The sequence below is a fragment of the Barbatula barbatula genome, assembly GCF_947034865.1.
Source record: "Barbatula barbatula genome assembly, chromosome: 24".
Classification (NCBI taxonomy): Eukaryota; Metazoa; Chordata; class Actinopteri; order Cypriniformes; family Nemacheilidae; genus Barbatula; species Barbatula barbatula.
In genome coordinates this window covers 13831473-13852162 of record NC_136787.1, presented here as the reverse complement: position 1 = coordinate 13852162, position 20690 = coordinate 13831473, and the positions used below count along the sequence as shown (strand labels likewise).

Here is a 20690-nt window from a genome sequence, read left to right as displayed (position 1 = left end):
TTACGAGCCAGCTACATATACTGAAAAAGTATGAAAATCAATGAGCAAAATAATGGTAGAAATTTCAAAGAAATAGAACAAATCTGGACGTTTGCCGCAAAAATTAATTGTTTAATGTATTGTAAAAAAAACTTCAATACAACAAAATTGTAAACAGAAATATGAGCAGTTTACATTTATACTACACCAATTTATATCAATACGTATTAAAACTGGAAAATAAAATTAACCGACCACATCCTTTTAAAAAACCTGCCATTGAATACGCTCGCCTCCGACCCCTGTGCCAGGCTCTTAGATTCTCAAAGAGATGTGGACATGTCTGATTAGGGCAGGAGGACAAAAGCTTTGGAACCCGCTGCTGGTCCCTCTCATCTCAAGCAGGGCCACTGATCGATGCCGCTGCCAGGCTGGCTGCCCTGCTTTGGGGCATCTGTAAGAGTTTGGCACATGTAGGCTTGTGGTCTAGTGTGTTCTCAGGGGCTTGGCGTACACGAGCTCCAGGAAATGTAAGGGCAGCAACATGAAAAGGCCTGCCAAGAACACAACGCTCACCATGGACAGCAGCACGTACCGGCCGATGAAGAACGTATCCACTATCTGAAAAACATCACAGGCTGGTGGTGTGAATTATTTAACACATTACCCGATTCTTGGATAGTAATTAAAGCCATGATTGCTTTGATGTTGCCATTAATTATTTTAATTAGCACGATATTGGCTCAGTATGTTCTGGTTTTCTCCACTAGAGGTCAGCAAGACTCTATTGAGAAAATCAGACTGAAAGCTCATTAGACCATTAAACACTGCCAAAGACTCAATTACAAAAAGCCATTATAATATTTGTACGAACTAATCCCTATTGATACTGCCTTAATAATTGATAGCAAAAACCTTGGCAGAGGAATGCACTTAAACTAAAGAAATGTTTAAATGTTCATTTTTCCAATTACTAAATGAATAACAAAGCCTGCTCTGTATACATTTAATATCCATTTATCTATACTCAAAATAAAATTGATGAATATCACAAATGTAATTATTCATTTATATATACTAACCTGAATAGCTGCCAAATAGCTTTAACCTTTCCTTTCTTGCATTAGTATCTTAAGCTCTGTTTGTTGCTTCCCTGTGTTAGAATAAAAGCTGTACATGGTGATGTGTGGAATACTAACCACCCTCCATGTTTCTACTAGTGTACAGGACCTAAATCATGGGAGAGGCCACAACCTACATTAAACTATTAAACAATGTCTTTGTGTGTGTGTGGGAGGGGCCTCAGTCTCCTGCGAATGCAGTGTTCTCTCGTTTAACGCATCTCACTTTCTAATTTGCCAATTAGCCAGCTAGCAAAGCACAGAGCTGGGGCCATGTTTTATTAATGTGGCATCGAATGTGCCGCAGCGAGCTCCTGTTTGGGGCCAGTTTAATTGGCACTGTGATATTATTCCTTTGTACAACAGCAAGGGGTTACCCATTTCTCATACAACACACCGTCACCTATCAAGAAAAAAAACAGTTATCTGGCCGTACTCACTGCAAGCAAATCACAGCAAAGCGTGTAAAACGGATTTGAGTCTATGCACAGACCATGCTTTAGGAGAACTTATGATATGCGTGTGCTTAAAGTTTTGAGACTGTGACATCATGCAACTGTTGGTCCTTTATTAAGTATAATGATTCTTAAACTTGTAAGTAGATCAAATATTGTTTTACATCCAAACACATGGAATTGATCAAAACATTTATTTTGGAAAAATCAATTCAACGCACAAACTATGCAATGCAAAAGATTTGGAGACTAAAATGTAATGTACTTCGATTAAGGGTTACACTATTTTTTTAAGCTTTACAGCAGCTGCACAGAGCTGTTCTGCTGCTGAAAACTGAAAGGTAAATGTTTTGGCTTTTGTTTGTGCAGACGAGAGGGTGACTTGGCAGCTCAGCTGCTGTTATTGGCAAAAGGAGACACTGGGAAAAAGCTGTTGTGTTTGCACTCGTCTGCTGCTGAGGAGAGATAAACCAGCACGTGTCTTCATGACAAAAATAACTCACAAAGTTACAGTCTAACTAATACTGATCAAGCACTAACATTCAATTCAACGGCCACACAAAACACGTAGGAAGTTGTTTTGGGATCAAACTGTATATAGTTTACTTCAAAAAATAGTACTGTAGATACTGCCTATTACTTGGTAAGCACTCAATCATTTAGAAAAAAAATGTGTTCTCATTTTTTAAGATCATGCATATACATGATCACATCATATTTAGGCAAATTCCCCTGCTTAAGTCAACAAAGACTATTTTTCTCATTTTACTATTTTCATAACCTGTAAGGCCTTAGTCAATAAGAACTCACCTCTACTTCTCTTTCAGCAGAAGGAACTTCAGTGGCACGCGGGAAGAACACCAAGACCAGTGTGATGGTGAGCGCCAGAAGAAATATCGGGATGATCCCTAACCTCATGGTCGGATTACGTAAAATTGCGTTTAATTCTGCACAAGTACAACAACACTTGTGATGCAAATGCTGGGTCAAAAACAAGGATATCTTACTTTGTTGGACCGGTTGCACGCGACAGAATAATAATGAGCGCGAGTGTCACGATCCAGATTAAAGCGACGATGAACACGCCTGTACCGACACCCAGCAGCATCTCAGCCATCCATGAGCCTCGCACTACCTGTGAAAGACACGTTTGTGATAGAAGCCACGAGTAGCAGCAAACTAATCCCTTATTAACCAGTTATTACGTCTTTTTCCTGGATGTTAAACTGAATCGTAGCAGTAACTTTATAATCTGGGCTCCGTGAATAAATTGTATACCTAAATACCGTGTTTATGATTTACAACTCGATGCATGCTGCAGGATACATAAAATATTACCATAGAAACAAAGTAGCGTCCCGTGTTTACATCCGCACTTCCTGTGTCATGAATTTGCCAATCACGGGACTGCGCTTGGCGAAATGCATGCTGGGAGTGGTAGTCTCCCTCTGTAACAGAGAGCAATGACGTAAAACTTTTAAATACTGCCCGGCCGCGTCATCAGTTGTATTTTATTGTATGCGTTTTATACGTTTCGGAATAGCTGCAGATTAACAGTTTTAAGTCTCAGCTATTTGGCTTTATAGTTTATGATTAAAGTTTTCCTGATAACATTTCCTGAATACTTATTCGGGATTTACCAAGAGGTAAATGTTCTTATTTCGTTATTACTGGCACAAATGGATCGCTTTACCCTGCTTTCCAACTACAGGCAAGAAACCAAGAATGTACGTCCTATATGCCGATAGAGGGCCAGCGGGCTCCGCCGTTATCAACCGGAGACGCGCACACGGGACCTGGGGTGCTCGGCACGGTACGGTGTAATGCCAGTGGAAGAGGAACCGCCGGGGTGTATTAGGCACATGCAGAGGGGCACGAAGGGAGAGAGAGAGAGAGAGAGAGAGAGAGAGAGAGAGAGAGAGAGAGAGAGAGGAAGGGGGGGTGGTGGGAGGGGTCTTATATGGCAGACGTCACGGCTTGTGTAGGGGAGTATAGCCTGTGTTGTCAGCCTGGTGTCAGTCTGATGAAGATTGGCATTCAGGTAAGCTGTCATTCATTTTCAATGTCAGAGCGCGGAGCGGGCGAACACTCCAGCGTGTTTTTTTCTCGGTCTCATTACAAAAGGCAGGACATTATTCATACAGACAGGGCCGAGGGCTGAGGGGAGAGAATGATAGACAGAGAGAGAGAGAGAGAGAGAGAGAGAGAGGAAGAGAGAGAGGGAAAGAGAGTGTGTGTGTGTGTGTATGTTTGTGTGAGAGAGATAGAGAGCAGGAGTCAGAGGGAGGGAGTAGGAGGAAGAGAGCGACTGTGATAGAAGGAGGTTAGAGAGGAAAGAGGGAAACGGGAGATGATGCCTGCCGAGCGGGAAGTGTTTTACGGATGAATGTTTTGGTGGATGAAGCTTTTGGAATTGAATATTGTGGTGGTAATTTTTTTGTGTTGACATTTTTGTTGGGTTTTTAATGGCATTTTTGCTTTAGCGTTACATGATTGAATCTTCATATTCATAACGCGTAACAATGCGGACTGACTTTGAAAGAGCGTTTTATAATTTGTTATTTTTATATATTTGTTATTGTTTTATTTCGGATTCATATAATGTTGTTTAATTGATTATAATAAATGTGCGTTTATGGTCAGTTTTGTAATAGTTGCAAACATATCTCGCTCAGTATTTATCTGACATTTAATTAAATGGAAAGAAGACACTTCTTACAGTATCTGACCTACGGTTAAATGAACTTATTTGACAAAGACATAAACGCTTAAAGTTTTCAATTTGGAAAGTTTAAGAACATTTTGAAAAACAAATATATTAAAATAGTTGTTTGTGAATTATTAAATGTTTATGAATCTTTCTTCTACAAAGTTCAATGATTTTGCAGAGTACAAATAACAACATGTGTATTTGTTTTTAAGTACAGCTATCCTAGTTTATATTTCACGACACCCAATCATTTTAAATGGGTCAGATGATTTTAATCGTTGACAAATTGGCTCAGATCTTTTCTGATTTATTTACTTTTAATAGTTTGTAGCATGTGCTTTTGATTTGCCTGCTTGTGAATTCATAGGTTTTCCTATCTGGTTTATAAAACGTGAAGTTGATTGTTCAATGCTGTAGAAAGATAACGTAGCCTACTTTGTACTGTAAATAAGTTCCTCATCAGTTAGACTTGTTCCTGTATAAAACGGTAGTGTCTTTCCATGTTGTATGTGGCATTAAGCAATCCTTGTTGCACTGTGCATTTGCATTTTTCTGTTTTTTTGGATTCTGAATTGAAGAGAGTGCTTTAATGCAGTTATACTGTAAGAAACAAGTGACAACACATTTTCAAATATTTTTAAAGTTGAAGGTTTTACTTTATTATCCAGGCTTATAGAAATTGCATAACTGAAGTGTAAACAGGTCTAACAATTTGGAAAATAAGCAGCAACATATCCCTCAGAAATGGTAGTGTATGAAAATTATGCTTTCTACGAAAATAGTTCTCCAAAATATACTTGACTGTCTCCATTTACCTCTAACTATAGTCATCCGAAAAGTTTTCAAAGTGATGTGAATTGGAATGAATTAGTGAAAGTGTCACATGAAACATTTGAAATAGGCCTATTGCAAATATCAGCTAGTCGAGAATACCATTCAAATGGGGATTCTGCATCTACACATACATGTCAATTGTTTCTCCCCAAAGTTTAAAAAAAGTTTTTTTCCTAAACCTCATTTAATCAGCTGTTTTATTTCTGCGGCACAGGCTATCATGAAGCTGTAATGTTTTGTCTGGAAGATAAAAGTTGTTGGATGGTGCTAATTTAAATGCCAAGTTCCCTGCTGAGATCTTAATTGATGATTTGTGTCGCGGGACAAGCTGCCCAGGGGCAAACTGCAAACACAAAATACTCTTGCTTTATTTGCATATTCCCCTTCTCCACATTACAAGTAAATTACAATCCGAGGTTCTATACCGCAGGACCCAAAGCTCTGTGGGTCTAATCACTAATAAAATGACTCAGTCACCCTAAATCTGTGGAGCAAACTGAGCAAAAAAGATTGTAAACCAATTGTGATTCTTTCAGGCATCCATAAAGCTATTTAGAAAATTGTCCTCCTCTCTAATGTGCCATTGTAAAGGCGGGCCTAATATGTCCAATAGTGCCTACCAATTTTAATGGTTTTCAGATCTCAATTTGGATGATCAGATCTTGACAGTTAATGAGATACAGTTTTCCATGTTTGCACAGAAATAATACAGAAGCAAATTAGAATTATTCATCAGACTGTATTCTGCTGGGGTCTTGTATGTTCTCCTGTCAAGGTGAAGCTACACAAATCTGCTCCGATCTTCTATGCTACTTAGATGCATAGAAGCGGAGCTCTGTTGGTACGAGCTTCCGCCGGTAAGCCTTTGCTGATCCTGATGGCTCTCCGAGGAGCACAGGCCTGTTATTGCTGTCGAGCGGCCGCACGTTCAGACGACCTCGCTATGCTTCTTTCATACCGTGCTACTGCTCTACAGCTAGGAACAGCAGTCAAAGTCTCCTCCTGGGACCTGAAGGTAGAGGCAGATTTGCTTGATTTACGCTTTGAGAGAAGCGCTAGAGGCATGTAACGATCACCCATAGCTCAAATCACAGACGGTGCTGTCTTCATGGTGCTTTGGCCTTGGAGAGACTTAGGGATATGTGGCTGGAGATACGGTGGAACTGCGGATGCTAACCTTAATTAGATTTCCTAGAAATAAGAGACAAACATGAAATCAGAAGTCTGGGAAATAATGAGGAATGGTATGCTGTAAACAGATGGGATGAACTTGTCTCTTAGCACGCATGTCATCGATTGTCATGCACTTAAAAAAATAAATCTGAAAACTTGACTAGCCTTACCTTCTGTCTATATTTGCCCCATCCATGACTAGTTGCATGGCGAGACCATTCCAAATTGTCATTTAATCAGCATATCTAGATGTATTCTGGCCATTCCAGTCCTTTGTCTGTTGAATTTTAAAATGGCAAATAAATGCAAATAGAAACAATATTTTTATTTTCAATTTGGGAGAAATATTGTTTGTAGTTTACAGAATGAAACAAAATTATAAATTTTACCTTAACACATACCTATAAATACTAAATTTAGAAAAACTGAAAATAATTTTGAAATGGTCTCCGTGGCTGTATATAATATATAGATTCATAGTTCTTTATACTTCCTGGGAAATGAGCCAATAACCCCAATGATGCACCATGCACTACGAGTTAAACTTCAGGAACTAGATAAAATCAGATAGATAAAGCCTTTTGAAGTCTAAATACAAAACATTGACATCTAAGTGCAATAAAAATAATTTATGCAAGAGACAAACTTCATTATAAGCAAAGAAATAATGACTTTACCAGGATCAAAAGCAGAGTCAAATTAGCAGTGACTTTTTATTAATTCGGAATTCGAAATCCTTAAACAAGACTGTAAACCTCACAGTGCTTTGTTCTTATCTCAAGTGAAATGCTGATAATCCAAACAAATGTACCCTCACTAAGGGAAATACAAACACTTCTTCCGAATCCTGAATTTATTATATTTCCGAGTAGTTTCTCAGAAAAAACAAAGGTTGACCATATTTTATTTGAATTCAGTCTGAGATCAAAGTGTACAAAACCCACCCAAGACCAATTCATTGCTTTTCCCCCTTTCTAAATATATAAATATATGCATGAGTATAATAACTAGCCAAATTAAAATAATGTGCTGGAGGCAGGAGAGTGCTTGACTAAGGTTGAGAGAGAATGATGTTCAATATTTCCTCTATTAGACCGAATATGTGAATTGTAGTTCTCACGTATTTAACACATTTCACATGTTGGTGTCATTTGGCGTGACTGCAGAGAAATGGATGTTTTCTATACCGTGTGCGTTTCACTCCTCCTGTCTTTTTGGACTGCAGCATTTTTATTAGAACTGAAATAGTGCATTGAGTTCCCATCTATTACTGTAAAAGCCATCTTCTACAGATGTGCCATCTCGCTCCGTCCCGTTTCAATGACATCATTCATAAAAGACATGTTTTTCTCCCATTCACGCTTCCTGCTCTGTCCTCTTGAGCATTCAAACACAGACCACCATTGATTCCAGCCACCTGATTTCATTTGGACCTCTGACACAGGGCTATATTGGAGTTTCCTCTCCTGCTGATCTATTTGTGCGTCTTTTGTTGTGTTTCGAACAGAACCTCTTGCATTTCCATCATCCTCTTTCAACCTGAGAGCCATTGGAGGGCATTGATCGTTAGCTGTATGTGTGCGAAATGCCTGTAATGGCGTCAGTACATGGGAGAATCAGTTAACAGCATTGACTGGGTTATTCTGCCTTTATTAATGCATCGGAAAGGTTCCTTATATAGACCCTGAGTGACTTCTGAATGGGGCCCAATTCACTTGCTTTAAAAGGATTGTAAATGCATATCAATTCAAATAAGTGGATCTGAAATTTATTTGCGAGATGGTATGTCTCCTGTAGTTTTATTGTACTGTGACTTTGCGAATGCGGCGAGGTTGTCTTTGCGTTGTAATAAAACGCATTAGGACAGATCAGCCTCTGGGACATCATAAAGCACCTGGCTTTCTGATAGCTTTTGTTGTGATGTCTGATTTATGGTGCGTAGAACTTGTAGATTTGCTGTTTATTTTACAAATGCATAAAGATCTCATTTACTCGCCCTCGAGTTGCTCCAAGTCTGTATACATTTCTTTGTTCCGATGAACAGTGAGAAATACATTTGGAAGAATGCTTGTAACCAAACAATTGCTTTATAATGTTTTTGTTCTGTTGAACACAAAAGAAGATATTTGAAGAATGAAGCAAAGCAGTTCTGGGGCACTTTAGTAACTTTGTAATTTGGTAGTCAATGGTGGTCAAGATTTCTTTGGTTACATGCATTCGTCCAAAAATCTTTCATTGTGTTCATCAGAACTTGAACAGAAACAACTTGAGGGTGGGTAAATGAACAACTGTCACCTTTAGATTTAATTTCGCTTCCCTTTCTAAACCTCATGATTAAATACTGTGTTGTATTGCACTTATTTAAATAATAATGATCATTAACAAAAAGGCATTTTCCTTTTTATAACGCATGTAAAGTTTCCTTAAACAATTTCTTCTACAAGGTTATAAAAGGCGATAAAAGTCCCTCTGCAATCAGTGTAAAAAAATATTTTTTATGTATATATCTTCAACTTTTTTATTAGCTCAATAGTGAGAGTGTTCATCAGTGTATCTAAATTCTTCAGAGCTCAGAGCAGTTTAGCGCTGCTGGTGGGTGATATTTGATACATCAGTATAATCCGCACGATTTCGGTCTGCAGGGTGCTTCGCCTTTTTCAAACACATGAGAGATGTTACATCTCTCACACACATACCAGCTGCTTTATTGGGTTCGTACAGTATGTGCAGACAGTTTTGGGAAAACCTCATGTCAGTGCAGATTTAAGAAGTGGTTGCACTCAACGTCAAAAGACCTAAACAACATATTTTTGGCTTTCTGATATACGTTCACTCTTGCTCTGGTTTGTTTTTGGGTCCTCAGAAGGCATCGAGTTGTTTCCTTTCAAGTGTAGGGTAAACATATGAAAGATTGCAGATTCTGTCTCTAATGTTTGGAAATATCAGAACATTAAACAATCTTTTTAATCCCATAGCAGTTACATTTCAATACATGTGCACATTGCAGCAATGTTTTCCAAGCTTCTTGAGTATGACTCAAGTAGCTCTTCATCATCTGGATTATACTGCTTTATTATTAATGTAAGTGATTTACATACTCAAGTAATAAAGCTTAAAACTGAAAACAAGTTTTGAGGTTTTTCCATTATTTTCAACACGTTTTGAGATTTTAGGTTCGTAAAATGTTCTTAGAAAGACTAAGGGAAAGTAATTTGCAGTTTGGACAATAAAGTTAGACTGATAGTCGGACTATAATTTTGTCACAAAGCCAAGGCTGGTTTGCTAATTTTATCTGGATTCAACTTGACACGCTTAGATCAGCACGTGGTTTGTTGTTGTTAGAAGTTTTGGGCACTCATCGGCTGTCTTGGAGACCAATTGGCAAACAGGTTAACCTATTGACAAGTGGCCAAAACCCTTGTAAAACCAGCAAACCTGACCAGGCTTGGAGACCAGGTAACACTATCAACTGATTAAAATACCCCCTAGAAACTTTATACGTACCCCCTAGAGTATTCGCTTTGGTTTGATGACCTCTTGGACCCGCACTCTAGTTTTCTCCGGCTGCTAGCTCTGTGACTTCTTGTGACTGTTCAATTTAAAACGTACAGGGAGATAAATATAACACATGAAATCGTGCCCGCTTTGTGTGAAACTCTAGAAACGGATGGTCTTCGGAGAAATCATCACTTTGTCTATGCCAGAGCCGCAGTAAGGCCATATGGGGGATGATATTAATGCGAGCCTGCAAACGCTGGGTGCGATAACAGTCAGGAGACCGATCAGCGATGCATCAGCCATTTATCGACCACAACTGCGTGGAAAACAATCTTGCGCTCCCTGACTGTTAGAACTTTATAGCGTTGCCCTTCAGAAAGGACTGATGACAGCGCTGTGCTAAAAGTGAAATGTAAACAGCTGCTGCTCCGGAGTTGGGGGTAAATGTAGATGCATGCATGTGGCGGTCTGCCATGGCTGGGGTAGGATGACACGAGTTTTGGGGAGAGCGAGGACAGGCGGGCCGCTCGGCTATGCGCTGAGGTGGCTAATGCGGTGTTGGTGTGTTTGGAACAGAAGTGCAAAACGTTGTGCAGAAAGTGCCAGCGTGTATGAGTGACACCTGATTTTTATGTCATCGTACTTGATGTAGTGTGTAATGAAGAGGTATTTATAAAACACCAAAGACATTTAATACAGCTCATCACACCTCTAAACTGTCAGAATTCCTTAAAGACCTAGCTGACTTTAGCAATAAATGCAACTGGCCGTACGTGAAGGGTTAACCTCTTCCTTCCTGTTACAAAGGAGTGTGGAAAAACAGGGTGAAAGGTGATGGTGAAGTCATTCACTGCAGGGGAATTCCTCACTGTCCTTCTGAACATGTCAATGTAATGAGATGTGCTCAATAATTATTCTTGACTGGTAAATAGTTTCTTGTACATTTGAATAAAGGCTCTTAAACGGTGTTTACAGGTTTTGTACATGATTATTTTGATTTGATACAATATATGGGAAATACCTTGAAATATGCAGATTTCTGTGATATGGGTGATTTGTGGAATAAGGTCCACTAGAACAGGAAGTTAGGGTGGGGCATATTGAAGGACTCTGCCCCTGTTTAAAAATAGCCAATATCTTTTCTGAAGAGAAGTTAAAGTGCAGAATGATGTCATAAAAATCATTGATCTGTATTGGCAGAAATTATCGTAAGAGACTTAAAGTTTTGTATGCTTATTGACAAAATACAAATTTAGAAGATATGTTTTGGAGCACACTCTTTTATAAATCCTTAAGGCTAACATATATTCATACTAAAAGAACAAAGAAATGTCAATATGAATTTATGGCCAGATCCAACTATTAGGAACAGTTCAACCTAAAAGGAAAATACTTAGTTCATTTACTCACTCTGAAGTTGTTCCAAATCTGTAAATGTCTTTGTTCTGATCAAGAAAGATATTTGAAAAGAAAGTTCTTGGTCTGACTATGAAAATTCTTTTGTACATTTCTTTGTTCTGTTGCACACAAAAGAAGATATTTTGAAGAATGTAGCAGTTCAATTCTTTTGACTACCATGTGTCATTTATTCTGACTATGGTAGTCAATGGTGGCCTAGAGAACTGTTTGGTTTACAAGCATTCTTCCCAAATATCTTTCTCTGTGTTCATCAGAACAAAAAAATATACGAATTTGGAAGAACCTTGGGGTGAAACTTTCCCTTTAAAAGTGTAAACAGGCCTGATCACGCATAGTTGCACTCCAAAATATGTCTTATTCAATTCACAATGTCAGTAGGCATTATCATTAAAACGTCAACTACTGTCCTGGCAGTTTCAACGGTATGAACAGTTTGTATGTGTGTGATGCAGACTCTTAAAAGCATCTTAAGCCAGGGAATCCGATGAAAGCTCTGCGTCTGACTCTCCCATGTCCAGCACTCATTCCTGAAGTCCAGGACAGGAAGCAGAGCGAGCCGCAGGACTCAGAGAGTGTCTGGGTTTAGGCAGAAGGGAGATGCTGTTTGGCATGGACCCAAAGAACTCCGGTGAGCAGAGAGAAACGAAAGAACATATGAGCTTAAGGATGGAGACAAGATCAGTTGTAGTCACATTAGTTTTTGGTAATTGAGAATTAGTCCTATTTGTAATATTAGTTTGTTTTCCTGTAGCTATGATGACGCACTTTGCTGTGTTAGCGACGCAAAGATTGTGGGTTCAGTTGGCAGGAAACATACATACTGAGAACGTATACACCTACCTTATAATGCACTGTAGATTAACTCTACTCTAAAACATTAGGTTATTTTCAACCAAGCGTTGGGTCAAATAGGGACAAACTCAACCGTTTGGTTAAATTGATTCAGAAAATTATTAAATTTGAACAATCAATGGGTTGAAATAACCCAGCATATGTTAATTTGCAACCCAAATGCTTTTTGACGCAATGCTGGGCTAACTCTTAAAAAAGATGTGTTCATTTGTTTGTGTTATCCTATTTAACAGATTATGTGTTATTCATGGGTTGTGTTGAAAGTAACAAGAAACGTGTCCCAATAAATAACACAGAGATGCATTCTGTTAAGGACAACACATTCAACACAGAACTGTTTTTAGAGTGTTGAAATTTAAAAATGTACTTATCAATTTGTTTAATATCATTGTTCAGTATTATTCAGAAAACTGAAGCCAGTAAGGAACCACCTAGCAACCACACAGAACACTCTAGCAGCCTCCTAGCAACTGCATAGCAACTGGCATGAACACCTTAGCAACCACATAGCAATGCCTTGGCAACCACAGACAACACCTTAAAATCACAACAGTGAGTTTTGCACAGGAAATACTCCCCATTTTTTATTTTCAGCTTTTATTTTATTACTTTCTCAATAGTCTAAAGGAAATACAAATGTCATGGCGCCATTTAAACGATTTAACAGGATTTGTTTGGGATAAGAGGCCGGCTCTACCTGTCTCATTGCTGCGCCTGGGGGTATTTTTTAACAGTTATCTCCTTTTCCTGTTGGGATTTACTTATGTGAAGAAGACTGCAAAAAGACACCAGGACCTATTTCGATGGAGATTCATGGGCCGGGTGACAGTGTTGTTTCTGCATGTAGAGCAAGAGCGCACTGTATACTTTATTAATCTCTTTAGTTGCCATGTGTTTACATGTCGGTCTGAATATAACTAAATAAACTATTGCTTTATGCATTGTGTATGTTTATTTTGTTCTCGGTGTGTGTATATAAGCCATATGTGTGCGTGTGTTTCTCTGTGTTCCTCTTGTTGTGTCTTGTGTGGCCTCCTGTGTCAGCTGCATGCTGGTATAATGTGAAGTTTAAGCCTCTCGTGACGCCAACCGGAGTCCAGTTACACTAGTGGGAATACCTGCTATTGTGCCCTAAATCCCTTCTAATTCCCAGGAATTCTGCCATCATTCTTCTCAACCACTTTTCTTCTGCCACACTTAACTTCCATAAGTGATCTTAAAGAGACAGGGATCATTTTGGTACTTTTAAAATCTATTGATAGTTAATATTCTTCACATACCTTGTAAGTTTTCTTGGAAGGCAATGGTAATCATTATTGAAAGATTAAATCATTGTTATCACAATCTTCTAATAAAGACCAAAAGTGTGTCATAAATTCGTCAAGACATTTTCTTGACAGTGATTGCACCACTGTTTTAGTGATGACAGTCTGATACACACCAAGCGTCTGCCATGAATTCTTCAAGACATTTTTGACAGCGATCGCTATCAATCATTTCACCGGGAAGGCCGTTGTCATATATTGCATAGAAATGCAATTACGTCCTAATGTTAGACACTTTATTAGAGGAGAGACATGCAGAATATGAATTGTTGTCATAGTAACGGGTAGTTCTGAACCTGCTCAGTCTTCGAACAGCTGGGGGCTGGCACTGCTGAGGCATTGTGGGTAACAGCTACATCAGCCTGAACCTTGCGTTTCTCAGGTGAAAATCAAGAGGATTTTGAGTCGTGTCTTAGAAAGTTTTTTAAAGGATAGTTCAAAATGAAAATGTGTCATCATGACCTTTAAGCATTCCTGATGTCAATTAAAACCTGCATGACTATTTCTAGTGGTGCAAAACAAAAAAGATGTTTAGGAAAACGTTGGTAACGAAACAACACTGGCCTCCCTTGACTGGCCTCCCTCAAGGACACAAAACCATTGAGAAGTTTCTAAAAAGAAATAGTACCCCGCAGAAAAAAGAGTCACATACAGGTTTTGATCGATGTCTGGGGTGAATAAATGATGACTATCTCTTGAAAAATCATGAAATGTGATGATAGCTATATGTGTGGTGATAGATGTATAGTAGAGAGCAGACAGAAAAAGTCCATTAAAAAATGTTGTTGTGGTCTTTTTCAATTAATTTGTGGCCGTTTGCCACCTTTTCATTTTTATAAATTGAGATTTGACTAAATTTCTGTCCATCCAGCTGTTATTAAACACACGAATGTGTATTATGTTAACATAGATTTAAAAACAAACATGTCTGATTGAATCAGGTGAATGTGCCACTAATAATTTATGTTCATGCATATGCTGATGCTTTTATCCAAAGCAATTATAAGTGCATTAAAGGTAGAAATACTTGTATTTACTGGCCAACTTTTGATCAGATCAAAACATTGGTATATTGGCTATAAAATGAAAATGGCTGATATCACAATCAGTAGCTTATTAATTAACTAAGTTGAATAAATGTTCCATAATCCAAAAGTTTTCTCTGGGTCAAATAATTAAAGTCTGTACAAAATATAGTTTATCATTTAATGATCCATTAAATGTCAAATTGCTCCAATACATGTTTAAGATAAATCACTTGATGATGTAGCATGATAGATAGTTTTCTTGAACAAAGTTACTATTTTTATGAATATCGGTGTCTGCCAAAAAATCCTCTTTGCTCATCCCTTTAGATTTAATCTATAGCATGTGTTTGTTTTCCTAGGATTCAAACCCATGACCTTGGCATTCCCATTCTCCACCACATGAGGTACAGATACAGTTATAATCACATTTTGTCGTTTGGGCCAGTCAAAAAGTGTTAGGTTTTGTTCACTGCATCATTATTCACAGGGGATGGAGGGAATGCAGGAGGTCGACACCGAGAGGTTGGGATTAGTTGTTTCACAGAGGCGCTCTGTGCATTCAGGAATGGGGTTTACCCTGAAGTTCAACTTTCACTGTGTGTTTGGATGAAGTTAGTGAGAGTGCAACCCACAAATCTGCACTTCGTCTTTGAGTCGTGCATGGGGGTCCTGTCCAGTGTGTTTATTTGTAAATTATCTGTTGGTTTGCATGTGGTTGTGTGAGCAGAAGCTCTGTGTACGGGCTGTGAGTATTTGCGGTGGTCTTGTGAAACAGAAAGGCTAATGCCTCCTCTGAGGCTAGTGAGGAACAGCATGATTAGCCCTCCAGCCCCCCGGGGGGAGCTGTAGTGCTCTCCTTGCTCTAATTCACTTTGACGTCAACAGGAAAGCAGACCGTGTCTCGTGGGGGTGAAATGATGGGGGGCGCATTGTAGACTGTATTGCCGTAGAGGGCTTTGGGGTTTAGAGGGGCTGCTGGAGGGATTACCGAACCCTAAAATGTTTTCTTTGTAATGTGGAGGAAACCCGAGAAAGCTTTCACACAAACCTACCGACCGTTCTTAGGCGATGGTGGAGCGTGGGGGCTGGCAGACTTTGTTTGCCCACCTACCTAAGCTCGCACACACATAAGGCCCGAGCTGCAGGGTACACACATACGTATATCTTCACACGCACTATCGAATTACTTTTCAAATTGTGGGGTCAGCAGGCCCACTGGTATCACGCAGCGTAAATAAAACATTGCTCTGAGCTTTCCTTGTTCTCCATAGCATGCACTGTTTAAACCTAAATCAACATATCTGCCCATTTACAAGTCTGTTGTAAGTAAATAATGATTCTGGGTTATACGCCCAGCACCGAAGTCATTAGATCTGACTTTAAGGCAACTTAAAAGGTTTATCTTTTGTTGTAGACTGTCTGGAGGGCTGTGCACCAGGAGACCCACACCGACATCAGATGCGCTGATGCTGAGAACAAGCAATCTGTAAGTTCCTGAATCAACACTTTTGATGTTCCTGCATAAACACATGGGCTGCCTTTAAACCCTAGATGGCTCTGTACATACGCAGCTTTTTAGTCATCATAGGTTGCTGCCTTTTGGAATATACTTTATTCTTGTAACCGAACGAGTTGGAGAGAAAAAACAATTTAAATTAGGGCTGTTAAACGATTAATCGCATCCAGAATAAAGGTTTGTGTTTACATAATATGTGTCTGTGCATATTCATTTTGTATTTATAAACATATACACATACATATTTGAAGGTATTATTTACATGTTTTTATTTATATTTGTCATTAATTTAAATTATATATCAGCGTTTATTACTTTTTATATTTGATATTTTTCTTATATATATGCATTTATGTGTATTTTCTTATAAATACAAAATTAAAGTGCACAGTACACAGACAGATATTATGCAAACACAAACTTTTATTCTGGATTCGTTTAATCACGATTAATCGTTTGACGGCCCTAATATAAATATTGAAATGAAACATAAAACAAATTTCAAGGTCATGGAACCAAAACATTGTTAATGATAATTCATTATATAGATTTTTTCAAGGTTAAATAGTGTGCAGATTTTTCTCTCTTTTGCGTACAAATGAATGAAATAAGATCAATTGAGCACATTTTTGGATACTTTGCTATAGCAAATTAATTACTTTTTTATTATTATTACATTTATTTAGCACTTTCTGTGTACTTAAAGCGCTTTACATCAAAGGGGGAATCTCCTCAACCACCACCGATGTGCAGCATCCACCTGGATGATGCCACGGCAGCCATATTGCGCCTAAACACCCACCACACACCAGCATACTTTCCGTACCATACTTATGAGGTCTACGTCGACAGCAAGTCAGCTCATTAAGTATTGTAACAGAGCCACTCTTGTGACCAAACTTTTTATTCTCAGTTTGAAACCTAACTGACGTATTTTTTGCATACGCACAAAAAATATTTGTCGCCTTGCATTAAAGGCTGTCTGTTATTATAATTCTGTTTTGTAGCATTAATAGTGTACAAAATGACTCTCACACTTTCGCTGATAAATATGCAGCGTCGCACATCGAGACGCTTAAAACAGGCAAACCTGTAATTTCTCCGTGATGATATCTATCTCCCGGAGTTCTTCCTTGCTGGTTTAGTCAAAACGTGACTTTTGCAGATGAGTTCTGAGATGTTTTATTTTTGTTGGTTGCTGTTCGCCTGTGATCACCCCAGCTGTGTTGTTTAAGAATTTGTTTTCTCTCTTTAATGGCTCTTTTTTTTGCATTATGCTTCTAGAGTTCAAATTTGTGTGAAAACACAATTTGGCATTTTTAATGGTTCGTGGGCTCAGGGTGGTATTACGTTGTGGATGAGTGAGAGAGGGCGAGTACGGGGGAGACATCTGTGTGTGCCTAAGTGTGTGCGTGGCGTGATGGCAATGTGCAGACGGGTTAACTCTTTGATTTTCAGAGGGAGTAAAAGCCAGGCAAGTCTCTTTAATTGAGTGTGAAAACAGCTGGGTATCCAGAGCCATTTTCCCCCACAGCAGCATGGAAGTGACTATCTCAATATCCTCCCGACTCTAATCGCTCATAACCCCAACTTCTCAGTTCTCGCTCTCTCTCTCCTTCTCTCTCCCCGTCTCGCTCCCGGAGCCCCGCCGTGGATTGTTTTACGCTTAATTTTGTTAAACCTAATGAGATTTCCCTAATTAAATCTCCTCCTGACTGGAAACCTCTCTCTCCTGTCGAGAGAAGTGATTGTTTGTAGATCTTTTTAGACAAATAAACATGTTTCGGAGAGAAAGCGGAGCGCGAGAGAAACGGAAGGAGTCTTTGGTGCACTTGCCATCCTTCAGTTAATGTCTTTTACTTCATTTGTCACCTTTGCTCCTCATCAGATCATCAATCCTGGTCTTCAGCTCTCATCTTACACCTTCGCTGAAGTGCATTAACTTAATACGTAATAGCAAATCTTAAAGGTGACGTGTGTAATTTAAGCACCATATCCGGAGAGATCTAAGCTTCTTTCATCGTGCGATATTGTCATTTATATAAGGTTGTATGAATATGTATGAGTATGTGCGTGTCCGTGTTGTGTAGGAAAGTGCCACTGGGTGTGTCTCCATTGAACCCTCTGAATAAAAGGCCTTGAGAGTATTGTTGACCGCGGTCATTGAGCTGGTATTGTGGATGCCCCCCGGGAAGACTATTGTGGAACTCGACCTTCTGTTTCCCGTGCCGACATTGGAAAGCCAGTGCCAAGACGCCTTCACACACACACACACACACACCATTCTAACCAGACCTTGTTTTGCGTCCCCTCCTGTGGACTAATGGGCGGTCTGCCCAGTTCTTGTGAAAGGTGCCCTCTGATTTTACCCCCTTGATCAGGTTTCTCCCAGCAGTTGCCCAGTTTGATGTTTGTAAGTAGGGTGTGGAGTCAGGGGAGATGTCCTGGCATCTGGCACCAGCGAGCCACAAACAACAAGTTCACCATGAACTTGTTGTTTATTCAACCAAGTTCAACCATCGCTTTTTTTTAAACAACTCTTGAAACACACAGCAGACATGAAATGTGTTACAGATGCAATTGTCTTTAAAATCTATTTCCGGTATGTTTTAAGGTTAATTGAGCTAAATCAACATGCCGTTTGATCCTAAATCAGGCAAAACCTTCGAGAATGTGTCAACACATCAAGAACACTGACACTTTTATTGAATATATATATATATATATATATATATAATGTAATTTTTTGTTATTGAAACTATCAAGTTTGCACTGCAATAAAAAACATTTGAAATACATCTAACAATAAGGTGACATTATCCCGATTAAAACCTGATTTTCTCCCTTGGGATTAGATTGGTTGTGAGCCTTAACATTTTGATTCATGTTTTTATTCTCACGCCGTCAATTTCCATAGGTATTAACAACACCGTGTGTCATTGAGCAGTTGATTAGTTTGATTCCTTTTGCTCTTTCTATAACAACCCCGACCTCATCATTACCAGCATCATCATCATTGCCATCATCATCATCTCCAGCACCCCTGGCCTTCACCCCGAGTCTCTTCCTCATCAGCCTCGATTAGCATTATGTTGATTTAGCCTAGCAGCCCCCACCAACTCAAGGGAGGCTTATTAGGTTGAATATTTTTTTTTTATTTATTCCCGTTTTCTTGGGGTCCCTGTCGGCATTTCCAATTACTCTCGCCGTTCGGCTGTAATTGCCTCCGTGCTAATGGCTGCCAGACAATTGTGCTAAATGAGGTGAAGGCGCGAGGCAGCGAGCTCGACTTCATTAAGAGCTAATGGGATTTTATTGGGGGGACTGAAGACCCAGCTCATCAAAAAGGAGAGATGGAAAGAAAACAAAACAGATGGAGGAGAAGAGGCTGAGAGAGTTTTATAGACGTTTTCCTCCGTTGCTGCTTGTCTTAAGTTGTGTCGAACACGAATGTGCAGCCGTTCGTCTGCTTTTCTGTCACAGGGACTCCCCAGTGACTTTAATACAAAGCTAATAATATTTAATTATATTTATATTTTCTATTCCTTAAATCCAACTTAAAGGGGTCACATGACACGGCTAAAACGAATATTATCGTATGTTTTAGATGTAATGCAATGTGAATACACGATTTAAGGTTAAAAAACACAGTTTGTTTCACATACCGTGCATGTTTGTATCTTTCCTTTTTACAATTTACAATTTTTACAAAGCTCATCACTCTGAAAAGCGAGGTGTGCTATGATTGGCCTGTTAACCAGTGCATAGTTATTGGTCTTCAAGCGTGTGACGGAAATGTTGCGTCTATTACCATCAGGTCCCAAAGCAATTGTACTGACAGGTACGCCCAGCTTACTTGCGTATTCATTTGGGCGGTCTTAGTCAAATCATACCACAAAATGACGAAGATTTGTGTGAGTTCGGTTAGACAACGCGTTTCAGGCAGGTCTGGGTGAGCATTCGCTTTTAGATAGAATGCATCTTTTGTTCCGACACTTTAATTTTTAAAATTGTATGTGTCTTATAGAACTTGTACACGAAATAAGCACTTGGTTTACACTTATCTGAAAAGAATTGTTTATTGAGTCGATTGTTCGAATGTAGTTTATATGTGATAAATGATGCAAACATCATTTCTGTCTGGATGAATTATGCTGGAAAGACGTTAAACAGATCGAATTGTGTTGATGTTAAGTGTGTAGACTCTTTCTTTAAACTGTGTCAAAATACATTGTTTATTTAAATCTGTCCCAAAAAAGCACAAGTGTGGTTTAGTTTCAAAATTTCTCGTACTCATTCCATCTGGTGTATGTTTGTGCATGTTTGACAGAGAGAGAGAAATAAATAAAAGGATAAACAGAGCTTGTAAGATTTTTGGGAGTTTTTCACACTTGTGAGAAACAACCTGACGTGGATGAAACGATTCCTTAGTGGGTGACTTAACTGTCTTTTGCCATGCTGTTCTGCTTTAAAACAAATGCAGTGTTCTGTTGATGCTCTCAGGGTGTACAACATGTTTACTAGGAGCAGATGCTGTTTTTAAACTCCTCAAGATGTGCAGACCTTGTTATTTTTTCATGCTAGGGTTTATCATAAGTCGGTCTACCGCTTTTTCTCAGAAATAACACCCCAGTGAGATGAAATATTATTATGAAATCGGAATATTTATCATTACATTTTTAAAATTCATAACATTAACATAGTATTTCGTGTCTGTATATTTTTTTGGTAAATTTGGATTGATTCTTGTTCATAACATCAACTTACCACCCAATGAAAA

The 20690-nt window shown here is 38.9% G+C and overlaps 2 protein-coding genes across 5 annotated transcripts in view; one reads left to right on the top strand and one right to left on the bottom strand.

Moving 5' to 3' along the window:
- Positions 1 to 85: 85 nt before the first annotated feature.
- Positions 86 to 3001, bottom strand: tmem218 (transmembrane protein 218). 3 transcript variants are annotated; one of them, XM_079448513.1, is made up of 4 exons: positions 2834 to 2936; positions 2563 to 2690; positions 2366 to 2468; positions 86 to 600 (listed from the first exon to the last, which is right to left on the bottom strand). In XM_079448513.1, the coding sequence occupies exons 2-4, from the start codon at positions 2670 to 2672 to the stop codon at positions 466 to 468; spliced, it is 348 nt and encodes a 115-aa protein (XP_079304639.1). In that variant the 5' UTR covers positions 2673 to 2690; positions 2834 to 2936; the 3' UTR covers positions 86 to 465. The 3 variants fall into 3 exon arrangements, with proteins under 3 accessions (XP_079304639.1, XP_079304637.1, XP_079304638.1); XM_079448511.1 differs by having other exon boundaries at positions 94 to 600; positions 2894 to 3001; XM_079448512.1 differs by having other exon boundaries at positions 94 to 600; positions 2761 to 2923.
- Positions 3002 to 3572: 571 nt separating this feature from the next.
- The window catches only part of LOC306889481 (homeobox protein PKNOX2-like), a 51566-nt gene continuing 34448 nt past the window's right edge, over positions 3573 to 20690 (top strand). For both annotated transcript variants that reach the window (XM_079448464.1, XM_079448465.1), the window contains exons 1-2: positions 3573 to 3596; positions 15809 to 15880. The gene's annotated coding sequence lies outside the window, so the exon portion shown is untranslated. The remainder of the gene's footprint in view (positions 3597 to 15808; positions 15881 to 20690) is intronic.

Coding starts and splice junctions, on each gene's coding strand:
- tmem218 (XM_079448511.1), bottom strand. Junction 2,469..2,562: donor CGTGCAACCGGTCCAACAAA/GTAAGATATCCT, acceptor TCCGACCATGAG/GTTAGGGATCATCCCGATAT. Junction 601..2,365: donor CTGCTGAAAGAGAAGTAGAG/GTGAGTTCTTAT, acceptor GATGTTTTTCAG/ATAGTGGATACGTTCTTCAT.